General features: G+C 36.4%; 1 protein-coding gene across 2 annotated transcripts; it reads left to right on the forward strand.

The window, feature by feature from the left end:
- Positions 1-2,601: 2,601 nt before the first annotated feature.
- rps21 (ribosomal protein S21) lies at positions 2,602-13,528 on the forward strand. Of its 2 annotated transcripts, none has more exons than XM_059332824.1 (6): positions 2,602-2,656; positions 3,110-3,184; positions 4,487-4,550; positions 6,797-6,868; positions 7,614-7,669; positions 12,099-13,528. In XM_059332824.1, the coding sequence occupies exons 2-6, from the start codon at positions 3,135-3,137 to the stop codon at positions 12,106-12,108; spliced, it is 252 nt and encodes an 83-aa protein (XP_059188807.1). In that variant the 5' UTR covers positions 2,602-2,656; positions 3,110-3,134; the 3' UTR covers positions 12,109-13,528. The 2 variants fall into 2 exon arrangements, with proteins under 2 accessions (XP_059188807.1, XP_059188806.1); XM_059332823.1 differs by having other exon boundaries at positions 2,610-2,656; positions 3,105-3,184.
- Positions 13,529-14,589: the final 1,061 nt, after the last annotated feature.

Genomic DNA, 14,589 nt, shown 5'->3' on the forward strand with positions numbered 1-14,589 from the left:
ATGGTTACTTATTGTGAAAGTCAGAGATGGAGAGGTTTCGAAACGTTTTACTTTCTCATCTCTGTACAACAAATCAGTTGATGCAACTGTGCAGCTATAAAAATAACATCTTAGATTTAACTATTTTCCACAGACCTGATGCTCTTTTTATATTTTTACTCACTGTGGCCTTGTATTTCACTGCAATATATACAATCTATATAAATCTATATGAAAGTCCTACAGCTTGAAAATACTAAATGTCTTTTGTGCAGAATAACACAGGTATAATGCCGATCATAGAAAAAAGCTTCATTTTTGGACATGTTTAAATGACACATTTAAAATAAGATTCTGACAGAAATATCAACATTTTAAGCTTCGTTTTGGTCACTTTTTATATAACGAAAACTATAGTAACTTTTTGTCAGAAAGTTAAAATTTCAAATTGAACTGTCAAACTAAGCAGCGCTGATCAAATATGAATCAAGATTCTGTTAATGCGTTGGCTATTTAATCTTTTTAAATGTTTTCATAAACATTTTTTAGTGGCTGTTTAGGTTGTAATATGACAAAGTTTGTGGCCAGTTTTGCACGTGGTTGAGGGTCACGTTTTGTTGCTCTGATTGGCTGGAGCTTTAATCATAGAGCCATTTTGGCATTGGGCTCTTTGATAATGTTAAAAAAACTGAGTGGCTGCAGATTTATATGCATTTGTGAATTAGTCTGGCAATGCTAAGTTAGCCGCTCTGCTTCCATGTACCCCTCCTCCTTTACTCACAGACAATTTCTTTCTCATTTTTTCAGAACTCAGGTAAAAAAAGGCAGAGAGCCTGAAGTCATCCAGTATGCTGATTGCAAGCCCTGCAAGAATAAGAACCTGACCTCCAAGCCTATCTTAATCGAGGTTTCAGTCTTTGAGCGAAATGGTACTGGTTGGTGCAAGTGTCCCTACGAACTGGCTGTGGGCTGCACATGTGTCAGTCAGCAAACGACCATTACCACCTGACATCCTGGAGCTGTAGCTGTGTGTATTTGTAGCTGTAGCTGTATGTATTTGTAGCTGTAGCTGTATGTATTTGGAGCTGTAGCTGTATGTATTTTCAGTAGCAAACAGATTAGTTGTTATATTATGTTTTACTGCTCCCTTCTCACACCACTTTTTGAGCTCAGCTCTTGAAAGTACTTTAATATTTATTCCTGTTGTTATCATTACTTTATCTTCTAATTTATTTAAATGTTTATGGGTTACAATTAAATGCAGCATTGATATTTAATATAATATCAAACTCCATCCAGAGATAGAGAGTGATAGTTATGTCAGTGACATAAATTAACTATGTTTTTTTAGTTGTTTTTTACATGTGATGAAATTTAATAGGCCGCTGTGGTTTTTGACTGTGTCACAGATATTTTTAGGAGGAATCCAATTTTGTGGAGATAAAAAAATCTTACATGTTTTTTTGTAAGATATGGTATGCAGCATACCTTTATCAAACATGTGTTACATGTATCATGTAATGTGTAATAGAAAATACTTAATACTTTCAGAATATTTGTGTTAAAAACAAATGTGAAAGGAATATGTTTTAAAAATGGTGTGCAATATAAAATGTTAACATGGTTGACTTTACTGGAAAATAATGGATTATATGTAATCTGGATTTTGTAATTATTACAAATAATAAATCACTTTATTCAGTGCAGATTACATCTGTTTGAAATTATATTAAAGTTACAATGATATGATGATAGTCTTATTATTTATTTTCAATGCTATTTATCTGAGTATGTTTCTCCTCTTGGGTTACCAGTTTGTTACTAGTAACTTGTGATGTGTTGTAGTAAACAGCCAGCACTGTTGCTGTAATGATCATTTGAATTGAACAACAAAGATGCAAAATGTATTTTATTTGCAGTTGAAAATGTTTTTGGGATGTTTAAATATAAAATAAATAATATCTGTGAAACTCATTTTTTTGTGGTTGTGTGTATTTTTTTTTAGCATAAGGTGCAACATGTTCAATGTTTGATATTGATATTGAAGTAATCCAAAATAATTCAGATTAATTTCATATTTTTAACAGGATCTAGTTATTCCAAAAAGTTTATTTTGGGGACGTTTTAAACAAGACATTTTAATATTTTTTATTATTTGAAGCTTCTTTTGGTTACTTTTTCCAATATTCAGACAAATTCCAATGATAATGCCTTTTTCAAAGTTTCTTTATACGATAAACTGTTTTGTTTTAGCTTCTTCGTTATTATTAAGAAAACATACTTGTTGGGGTCCGGAGGGTTAAATGAACTGGTATAGCTAATTGTTTCTTATATCAAAAATGAAAACCGCATCAGGTATTACAAGAACCTAATAATAATAATAATAATAATAATAATAATAATAATAATTATTATTATTATTAGTACTACTATTATTATGATATGTTCTTGTTGTACCAGAGGCAGGTTTTAATAATAATAATAATAATAATAATAATAATAATAATAATAATAATTATTATTAGTAGTAGTAGTAGTAGTTGTAGTAGTTGTATCAGTAGTAGTATAGATTCAGTTGTATTACCAGCAGCATCCAGCAGGTGGCGATAAAAGAGAGACACATTTCTACATCCGGGTCAGCGGTTCTTCCTTTCCTGTCGGCCATTCGTCGTATACGGTGGGTGTCTGTCGAGCTCTACTCTTAAAAACGTATAAAATACTAATTGTGTGCCCCCATAGCTATTGTTTCTGTAAGTCGTGTCAAACTTAACGTGACTATGTAGATCTAGGTGACATTTTGATCGCGTTTTGTGGGAGAATTCGTGTGTGAATATCAGGTTTTGTTGTGAGTGTGGCAGCCACATGCGGCGGTGGTGTGCTAACATGCTAACACGCTAGCTATAGTGTAACTGCTGGTTTCCGTTCAGACTCACATTAAAAGCTCCTTTTTTACTATTATTTACGGTTATTTTTTACGTTGTAGTTCTGAGGACCAGGCGGCTGTTAAAACAAAACGTATCTGCTCGCTGTTTAGAATAGTTACGGTAGCTAGCATCAAGTTAAAGCAAGAAAGGCGTCAGATTTTCAGAATTCTGTTTTTGGTCTGATTTTTTTTTTCTTTTCAGTTTAGTAAGCGACCACCTGAACCTGTAAACATGCAGAACGACGCTGGTGAATTTGTGGACCTCTACGTCCCACGTAAATGGTAAGTGGCTTTTTATCTTTTAGTAAAACTACTTATGTCCCACTCGACTGCAGACAGAACCCCCTTAAATTGCATTCACAAGCTTAATTTAGGTAAGATGACTTTATCTATCCCACAGTGGGGAAATTAGGCTGTCACAGCAGCTCCAGATACAGACACATACAACTAAAGGTACATTTATAATGATATGAAATATAATGATAACAAAAATAGCTGATATCTAACCATTTTCCATGGTTTTCATGATTATGATTTTAGTTATTATCAAGAAAACCACGGAAAATGTCTGGATATCAACTCTGAAATTAAACTCTTATCAGCTATTTTGATTATTATATTTTTCTAAACAAAAGTCCCTTTAGTTGTACCAGGCATTAAAATGAACAAGAAATTGAAGAAAACACGTCTAACATTTTTTCACATCTAATATTTTTTTTACATGACTGTATGTGTGTGTGTGTGTGTGTGTGTATGTATACACACACACACACACACATCGTGTGCGTGTCCTATGATCTCTAAAATAACAGTTTTCTGTCTTTAGTCTTTTTGGTATCTTTATTGACTGGACGTTTCATAATACTGAGAAGGAAATCACCATCTCAGGCTGTGAATTGAAGAAACTTTTAATAATCTACAGATTACACAAAGTATGTTACACATTGAAACGCTTTACTAAGAAGTTTAAAAGATGTGTGGGTCTTTCTTGACCTAAGCAGAGAAACTTGCATAGTCATTTATTTATTTTATTCTGTCTGTGGTGGTGGTTAGTATTTCTACTGCAATATGTGAGATTTGGTTGCGCTGACTGTTTGTCTCATGTTTTCCTTTATAATGATGTATGTTGTGTTGCTGTACTACTCAGTCACTCACAAGTGCACTGACATTTTTTTAACTTGTGCATTGGAAACGAATAGACAAAGTTCATAACTAGACAGCTTTTAAATGTTAGAAAAAACAGCTGTTTTTTCTAACATACAAAACTAAAAACAGCTGTTTTTAGTTTTGTGGTGATGCATTTTCCAGCTGATTCAAAAGGTTTTATGAGAATCTTATCAAATACAGGAACATTTCAGTTTATCACTAACCTTTAAAATCAGTTGAGTATCTTGGTTTTCACTGGACAGAAAGGGGATAAAACATGATCTCTAGAGTAAAAGTAATGGTGATTTAAGTGTTTGTTAAGCAGAAATGGTTGCATTGAGGCTCAGTTAAAAGCTTTGCTATTCAGCGGATTAGTGTAAATGATTGTTTCACTTTATGGACATGTAGATTAAATTAAAATGTGTTTGTGTATTTCAGCTCTGCTAGCAACAGAATCATTGGAGCCAAGGATCACGCCTCCATCCAGCTCAACATCGCTGAGGTAATAATATATAATCTAGAGTTTCATTCTTAAAGTTTGCCATGTCGTATGTAACAAATGCATGAAACTAAAGTAGTATCTGGATCCTATGTTGGACATATCAGTGACCACAATAATACCTTCACTGATATCTTCATTATGATGAGTACAGACTAATTTCAGCTTTTTATTTAGCTCAGTTGAGTCATTAAAACTGTGTATGTTTCACATAAGCAGGCGAATGTGAAATTCATCAAATTAACTATGACGTTCCCCACAGGTCTGAATAATATTATATTATAGAGCACTTTTCAAAACACATACATACAAAACACAAAAAAATAATCATTCTGTGCATTTAAGACGATTTAAAGAAAGTTGAAGTCCAATTAATGTATTGAATACAATTTACCTCATCAGCTCACTTGGAAATTTCATTTTGCAAAAGTATGTGTGTAAAGTTTTGCTGTCTGTGTGTCTTTTGGCTTTTCAGTTTGCAAAGAAAAGTTCTTACAAGATCTAAAACACAGTACAGAACTCACAATTTGCTTATAAACATCTTAACTGACTTGTAAAACTCAAATCTGGGGAAAACACATGCAAGCCGCTTCCAAATTATGACGGACAGGCTTTTGTTTTGATAAACTTGCATTCTTCTTTGGTAAACAGCAGAAAGATAACATGGCTTCTGACGTGTAAAAACATGTAAACTGTTAAAGTCAGTGTCTACATAGATTACATTGTGTTTGTTATAACCCTAAAAAAAGATCTTTCATTTTGAGCCACACAGTGAAGATATGTTGCTGTTTGTCTATGACCTCCTTGGTAACCATGCTGCTCTGTCTCTGTGTACTCTGTGTATCTGTCCACCGTGGGCTCAGTATCATATATATTTGCATGGAGTTGGTCACATGAGTAAAACCACAACGGCCAGATAGGAGCCAGGTGAAAGTGGCTGAAGGAAAAACTTAGTCATCAGGCTCCATACATGGAAACAGGAATGATTGGAATGTTCAGAAAATGATAGAACCGTGACTAAAAATATCAGCATAATCCTTCAGGGTTTTACTATAAATAGAGTCGATAAAATATTTGCGGAACGCACCTGATGGAAAACCAAAAATAAACCTGTTCTATGTTTAGGTGTATTTATTAGAGGTGGGTAAATCAATACAGCGTAGTATTGCAATATTTTCCGTGGCAATATTATATCAATTAATGGCCTCCAAGGATCGATATTTAGTGAGACGGTAGCAGGCTCAGTTTTAGGAGTATACTGTTGATCCTTGTAACATATAGAACTAGATCTAAGGCAGGGGTAGGCAAACTATACAACTTATATATATATATATATATATATATATATATATATATATATATATATATATATATATATATATATATATATAATATAAGGTAAAAGTCTGAGATTTAAAAAAAAATCCTGGCCAAGAAAGCAGCATAAAAAGAGACAAGTTACACCATTAAACACGGTTATCATAAACAATTAAATACAAATCCAGCCATCACAACAACACTGAAGGAGCCTCAGTAGCCGACTGATTGACTGAGCAGTCACACCGACGAAGGGAAAAGGTTTCTTTGTCCCTTAGAATTGATTTAAATTCAGATTGTAGTTCAGACAGTTTCAAGTCCTTTTGCAAATTCTTCTATGGTAAAATCATATTAATTAATGCTCATTATTATGTATTAGTAATGTTGGTAGGCTAATTTAGACTTATTAGGCTGTTACATCTTCATTGTGAGGCTCAAATGTTGCAAGGTTTGCACCTCCGTTCCAACATTATTTCTCTTTTTTTTTGTCCAACATTGGCTCTTAGTTAGTGGAGGTTGCCGACCCCTGATCTAGGGAATCTAAAGGCTCCATGTGTGTCAGGATTTGGTGTGGGGAAGTTGTGGAAATAACGCTACAGAGGTTTTTTTTTTTTTGTTTGATTCAGAAACATTTTCGCAGTGAAGCTTGTTGTTTGTGAAACTTTGATAAAATGCTGCAATTAATTTACTAGTCCCACAATGGGGGGGGGGGATTTTCAGTGTTGCAACAGCAAAAATAGAATCATCAATAAAACAATAAACTGTATAATTGTCTACTAATGTCTATATTGTATATACTATTCAGATTATTTTGTATCCTCGTTTAAATAGTTAATTCTGCTTTGTGTTCTTTTCCTGAGAAATATTGCACATTTAAGTTCAAATTAAAAATGTATTAAGGGTGCAGCAGCTGACATGTTTTCGTCCTGCAGGTTGACAAGGTGACCGGTCGCTTCAACGGTCAGTTCAAGACCTACGCCATCTGTGGCGCCATCCGCAGGATGGTGAGTGACATCGCTTCTTACATCCTACAGCAGTTATAATCACTGTACGGCCCCGGGCCCAAAAGGGCATTAAACAAACATCAAGACAAACCTCCTTAATGAAAATAAAACCTCCAGAGCCCCCCCAACAGTCCAGGGTCAGTTCTAGAGGTCTGGGGTCAGTTCTCCACTGAGGGGCTCTGGAGGTCCGTGAGTCCTGAATGCATGTGATCATAGTGCGGATGCTGTATTTCCTTTTTTAATGTTTTATTATTTTTTTATATTAACAGGCTGCACAATTTTACCTAATTCACAATATGGATGAGTACAATGTCCAAACTGCAAGAGGCAAAATATTTACCAGAATATTTAACGTCCTGGATGAGATATTGTTGTGCTGCATGAAGTCCCAGCTTGTAAATCCTAATGTCCAGAAAAAATCTTTGTGTGGCCAGAGACTTGCAAAAAATTTCACCATGATCATTTTTATCATTTATTTATCATGAACATTTTTTTCAGATGAAAATTGGAATAATGGCACAAACACAACAACTCCCTCTGTTGTGGTGAATCATATTGCATATCATATCGGTTAAATAATCCTAATATGACTTTTTTTTCTCCAAATTGTGCAGCCCGAATTAATAATTCTTAATTAACTGGTATTTATTGTCTCTGTACATTAGTAAGTTGAGTTTCCCTGCCCTGCAGTCTGACAGGACTTTGTCTTCTGAAGCTTTATGTCTGAACATTGTTTCCTCCACAGGGAGAGTCTGACGACTCCATCCTGAGGCTCGCCAAGAACGACTCTGTGGTCGCAAAGTAAGAACCTCTCCTCTGATGTCATCACAACTGGCTGACTATCATTATTGTACAGAATTAAAAAAAAATAATTTATGCAGGAGGATGTTGCGGCTTTCTGTTGTGTGAATCACAACTTCCTAAAAGGATTGTTCATCATGTTGTGATGAAACATGTTCAGACTTGCTGCTCCTCAGATCTGTCTGTCAGCTGATCTAACAGATCTGCACGGAGCATTAAACTCATTCAGGTTTTAGACAAATCTCTACCTGATGCTGAGCTGCACGCTCAGACGGCTAAATGCAACTTGACAGTATTAATTTGATCTTTTCATAAAGCTGCAGTTAACTTTAAGCAAACATTACAAGTTATTAGGGCCCGAGCAGGCAACGACCTGCGAGGTCCCTATTGTATTTCTAATGATTATTCTTTTTATTATTTTTCTTCCCCCCAAATGATCGCATATTTCACTGCCTGAACATACCCCAAAAGTCATGAAACTTCAAATATAAGTCAGACCTGGCGAAAAATTTTAGAATCTATTGTAATCCTGAATTTCCACCACTAGGTGGCGCTATAATAAAGGAAAGTGCGTTTTGGCTAATAACTCCCACATACTTTATCGCACATTCAAAAAACTTATATCCACGCGTTCACTTAGTTGTGCTGAATCTCGTGATATAAGCCACGCCCATTTTCGCCTGGAGTTTTTTTTCGCAAATGCGCGAAATGTCGCAAACCTACTTTTTCGAACTCCTCCGAGGCAATTTCATCGTTTTGCACCAAACTTTGCACACACCATCTATGGACCCTCATGACAAAAAGTTATTAAAAGAATTTTGATTACCCAAAGAATACTCAAGTTATTAAATAACAACTTCCTGCAGGTGGCGCTATTTTCAACACAAAACACGAAGTGTTGCATATCTCCACATTGGTGTGTCTGAATGTCATGAAACTCAGGTTCCTACTTCCCCATGAGCCCCTGAGGCTTGCTGCAAAATTTTGGCCGATGAACACTAGGTGGCGCTCTTTAAATTGAAGTATTTTATATCTCCAAATCGGTTGGTCGGATTAACACCAAACTTGGTATACTCATTGTCAATGCCCTCCTGAGGATAACTCTTGAAGATTTTATTGACCGGCCCCTAGGTGGCGCTCTGGCGGCAGTTTAATTTAATGAGTGCCACTGTGCCCAGACCATAAGACTTAAGGCAATGAAATTCATAGAGGTGGTATAGACTGGCCCCTGTAACGCACAAACCCTGACGGCTGCATGCCCCGACATGCGTGTACTGCGAGGGCCCGTTCAGTACTGCGCGCAGTCCTAGTTAGGGACCGAGCACTAACGGTGCAAGGACCCTATTGTAATTGGTCTGTTTTTTATTATACTTTTTCTTCCTCAAAGTAAATCGCCTTTTTGGGGGCTTTATCATATTCAAAAAGTCACCATTTTTGGAATGTACATAAATCTCCACTTAAATTTACATATTCTAGTGGTCGTGGGAATGGGCGTGGCAAAATGACTCAACAGCACCCCCTTGAATGTCAAGAAAATTCAGCCCCTCGCACAGGAATGTCGTATCGGCATGAAATTTGGTACATACATGTATCATGCCCAGACGCACCAAAAAGTCTCAAGAACCCATACCCTAAAACGTACAGGAAGTTGGCTATCTTGGATCGAAAATGACGTTTCCTGTTGTTTTTGCCCATTTCCATGCCGCATACTTTAACGAACTCCTCCTACAGATTTCATCCAATTCTCTTCAAACTTGGTCAGTAGCATCACAAGGCCTTTGGGATCAAAAGTTATTGAAAGCTTTACTGCCGCTCACACTATGTGGGCGTGGCATGGCGGCAAAATATGGCGTCTCGCCATAAAACACGAGATCGTTATAACTTTCCCATTCTTTGTGCCATCTGCTCCGAACTTCTCATGCTTCATCAAAGTCCAGCCCTTAACACTTCTAAATGACAATATTTCATAAAGCCCCGCCCCTTATAATTTATCCACGCCCCCTTTCACCACATGACCACCTTGCATACTTTACATAACTCCTCCAACAGATTTAATCCCATTGACTTCAAACTTGGTCAGTACCATCGCAAGGGCTTTAGGATCAAAAGTTATTGAAAGCTTTACCGCCTGTTACACTATGTGGGTGTGGCATGGCGACAAAATATGGCGTCTCGCCATAACACACGAGACTGTATAACTTGACCATACATTGTCCAATCTGGCCCAAATTTCACACACGTGATTAGGATCCAGCCCTGAACACACCCACGTGTCAATATTGACACACAGTCATAGCGCCCCCTGCTGACAACAGCAAGTAACTTGTTTTATGCTTAGCCCTTGCAGTAGGTTTCACGTAGAGACACGAAATTTGGTACACACATGAATCATGTGGAGACGCACCAAAAAGCCTCTTGGACCCATACCTCAAACCCAACAGGAAGTCCGCCATCTTGGTTTGAATATTGCACCATTCATCGTTTTTACCCATTTCCACGCCGTATACTTTAACGAACTCCTCCTACAGATTTTACCCAATCCACTTCAAACTTGGTCAGTACCATCACAAGGCCTTTGGGATCAAAAGTTATTGAAAGCTTTACCGACGGTCACACTATGTGGGCGTGGCATGGCGGCAAAATATGGCGTCTCGCCATGAAACACGGGACTGTATAACTTCACCATACATTGTTCAATCTGTCCGAAATTTCACACACGTGATTAGGGTCCAGCCATGAACACACCCACGTGTCCATCTTCACAGACAGTCATAGCGCCCCCTGCTGGCTACAGGAAGTAACATGTTTTACACCTACCCTGCGCCCAGTGGTAGGAGACACGCCATTTGGTACGCATAGGGACTGAGCCCATAGCGCCTCCCCCGACGGCGCCTACCCCGACGGCGCCTCCCCCGACGGCTCCACTATGCGAGGGCCCGTTCAGTACTGCGCGCAGTCGTAGTTATCTATTAAACTGTCATAATATCCTGACAGAAGGACATGAGACATCATTTCTCTGCACATTCTGCAGATTCTCATGAGTAAAGCTTGATGGAAACACCAAAAGTCAATAAAAACTTGCAAAAAAAAGTGCATACAAGTTCTTACGCTTTTTTGAGGTGTTTTTGTCTTTTTGGAAAGTGTAGTTAAAAATAGTTTTTATCTCAAATTACAGCCCCCTCACTGTCTCAAAACCTTCTTTGAATATTGCCCTGAACTAAATTATTTCTTGCATTGTACATAATTGGAACCATTTTAGACACCAGAATTTCCTTCAGGACGAAAAAAGATATCTTAAATTTAAACAAAACGTCAAATTTCAATGCACGTGACTTTGCACAAATCCCACGCGATGAATGATCATAACAGCTTTTTTTAAAAATGTTTTATTTATATGTATATAAACTGCTTTTGTAAGCATAAACCCAGAGCTCCACGCAGAAATTAAGATATAGTAAAGGGAGAGGATAACAGTGATTTATGGTCCAGTATTTTTGTTTAATATGTACAATTGTCAGTGTTTAGTGACAGTTTGAGCAAATAAGTTATTTTTTTTTTTATAAAAGTTAACAACTGAAGCTTTAATGTTGCAAGAGGAAATGTGTCACCTGATGGTGAGAGATTCTCTGCTGAGAAGATAGATGATCAGTACACTAGAATTTCACATTTAATGCACGTATCTGTAGGCCTGTCACGATAACACCTTTTTTAGTTTGATATATTTTCCCAGAAACTATCATGATAAACGATAGTATCATTGTATCCATGTTTAAGTTTTATTACGATATTAGAGCATAAAAAGTTCATCGTTTTCCACAGCAATGAATTTTTAAAACTCGAGAATTTTAAACATTGGAATTGAATAAAACATAAATAAACTACAACCAAAACCAATAAAATAGACTTTCAAGCTCTGTTAACAAAACATTGCAATGAGATAATCATTATGTATTATATTATTGTATTATTAAAATAACATATAAACAGCTGGAATGGCAGCTTGGAAAATATATTTTTTTCGGAAAATTCGTACTGCCTGTAAAACATTTGCAGCATTACTTTAAACACAAAAAAGCACAAAAAGTCAATAATTTGATTCCAGAGAGAAACTATCATGTCCATTTATATATATTGAACGATAAGTTGAGTAGTAGATAATAGTAATTATCATGACAGACCCTCATATCTATAAAAGGTCTTTAATCTACCTTTCTTAAACATAAATGAACACTAGTTATTTTCCTTTTCACATTCTGAGAACTCAAGTTGTCAAATTATGATTCATAGCTGCACATTTAATTGGCATCACTGGGAACAGTTTATCTGCATGCCTAGGTGTATCCCAGAAGTATAATTATCAGTTATTGGTTCACAGTTTACATTTGAAAACTAATGATCTGATCTTTTCTTTTCCTTTTTTGTTTCACAGGAACTTCTGAGTGTCAAGCTGGAGCTGTGGAAAATTTGATAAAATAAAAAATGGGGGGGGGGAAATCAACTTTTTTTTGCTGTCGTTATTTCGCAACAAGTGAGATGTGTCTTTAACCCATAAGAACACATGGTGACACCTGTGTAACAAATACTTTAAATCTTCTAGAATCTCCCATATTCAGCTTTATGCTTCACCTTAACTCATTAAATCCCTAAGCGACACATACTCAACACCCTGGTGTTCCTATGAGTTTGACAGGAAGTGACTTAATATGTGTGTGACTGTAAACAGAAATGTAAAAAAGTAGCTAATATCAAAAAGCATATTTTTTGTTACTAGGCTAGGTTTAAACCCAATTAACAATTCTAATCCGTTAATGTCCTGTATTGCATTTAAATTGTTTTGACCATATTTCGTAACAAATTAAGTCACAATTTTGATATACAGTAGTGTTCAATATAATAGCAGTCCAATTTGACTAACCAGGTTTTTGGTATATTTTTTATTTCTACATGGCAAACAAGGTACCAGTAGGTGCAGTAGATTCTTATAAAACCAACAAGACCCAGCATTAGTGATATGCGCGCTCTTAAGGCTGTGCAATTGGGCAATTAGTTGAAAGGGGTGTGTTAAAAAACATTACAAACACAACTATTTTGTACAAACTTTGTACAAAGACCTCACTGATTGAATGCCACACTGCTATATTTTTTAACACACCCCTTTCAACTAATTGCCCAATTGCACAGCCTTAAGAGCGTGCATATCACGAATGCTGTGTTTTGCTGGTTTTCTGAGAATCTACTGCACCTACTGGTACCTTGTTTGCCATGTAGCAATAAAAAAATATACTAAAAACCTGGATTAATCTGATAAGTCACATTGGACTATTATCACATTAATAATCTCTAGACTATGTCATTTTAGTTTTACAAAATTGTGCTTTTCTTTCAACAATAGGGACATTTCCAAGTGACCCCAAACTTTTGTGTAGTGTAGTGTACATTTACAGGTGCATCTCAATAAATTAGAATATCATAGGAAAGTTTATTCATGTCAGTAATTTACATTACAGTTACCATTACAAGTACTTTAACGTTTGATACTTTTAAGTTCATTTTTTTGTGGATTTTTGTACTTTTTCTTCAGTAAGTTTTGAATACAGGACTTTTACTTGTAGTTGAGTAATCTGATCACTTCTTCCATCACAAGTAATAAGTGTTAACACGTTACACACCGAGTGAAAGAACTAAAGGCAGTGACAACTGACAGCCGGCCTGTGGCTCAGCTTTGGGTTTGATGCTCGGGGACTCTAACTTGACATTTTTTCAGTGGAAAATATCTTAAATTATCTAAAAACAAGCCTTTATCTCTCCAGCAGTGTGTGACTGTTGACATGTCGTCTTGTTATAAACCATTCTTGCACATCTTTCTTTCTCTCTGACTCTCCACACATCAGTGCATCTTGTCCGGAGTTTTTCCCCACGCAGAACAGGGGCAGCTAATGGGTAGTAATCAGTCCACTCATGGGAAGTGAAGCAATTAAAAGGCTGGACAGCAGATTTCTCCTGAGAAAGAGAGACAGCTGAGGAGGTGAGAGCTGGTGACCTGCAGGAGTTAAATCTCTACAGGATGCTTCAAACAGACTTCACTGCACCCCTTTTGCTTTTAATTTTGAGCATTTTTAGATAACTGCATGCATAGCATGCATTGTGGATTCTCTATTCGCTGGATGTGCAGATTTACAGCTTGTGTTTCAGTGCAGGTGAACTGGACGGGAGGAACACCTTGGCATAGTTTTCAATTCAAAAAGTGGAAATACCACATAACATTACACAGAATGAAACATTTCACGTCTTTATTTAATTTCTTATGATTATGGCTTACATTTAATGAATATCTAAAATTCAGTCTCCCAAAAACATTTTAGTATTACGAAAGACCAATTTTATAAAGTATGTTTAATATGAAAATGTTGGCCTCTGAAAAGTATGTCATCTACAGTCATGGAAAAAATGATTAGACCACCCTTCTTTTCTTCAGTTTCTTGTTTATTTTAGTGCCTGGTACAAATAAAGGTACATTTGTTTGGACAAATATAATGAAAACAACAAAAATAGCTGATAATAGTTTAAGAGCTGATATCACAAATTTATCAAAAATGGGACCTTTATTTACACAGTAACCGATTGTCTTGAAGAAGACTTGAAACTAGAGACTGAGACCAGAATGTTGCCGCCAGAATTTATTCTGAGCTAATAAATGAGGTGAGGAGTCGTCTCAGTTTGTGTTGTGATAAAGAGGACCAGACGCTGGTGCCCCCTGCTGGAGGTCCAACAGAATGCAGGTTGAATACACTTCATGTGACACTGGTTAATGTTTTTGTCAGAGCAAAGAAAAAAAAACTCCAAGCCAAGTGTGGGGTTGTAAACTTCTAACAATGCCTTTGTTAAATGCAAAGAAAGCTTGTGCAGGCGTTGATAACATG

The sequence above is a fragment of the Centropristis striata genome, chromosome 5, assembly GCF_030273125.1.
Source record: "Centropristis striata isolate RG_2023a ecotype Rhode Island chromosome 5, C.striata_1.0, whole genome shotgun sequence".
Lineage (NCBI taxonomy): Eukaryota > Metazoa > Chordata > Actinopteri > Perciformes > Serranidae > Centropristis > Centropristis striata.

Coding starts and splice junctions, on each gene's coding strand:
- rps21 (XM_059332824.1), top strand. CDS start 3,135: ATGCAGAACGACGCTGGTGAATTTGTGGACCTCTACGTCCCACGTAAA. Junction 4,551..6,796: donor TCCAGCTCAACATCGCTGAG/GTAATAATATAT, acceptor TTCGTCCTGCAG/GTTGACAAGGTGACCGGTCG. Junction 6,869..7,613: donor GTGGCGCCATCCGCAGGATG/GTGAGTGACATC, acceptor TTTCCTCCACAG/GGAGAGTCTGACGACTCCAT.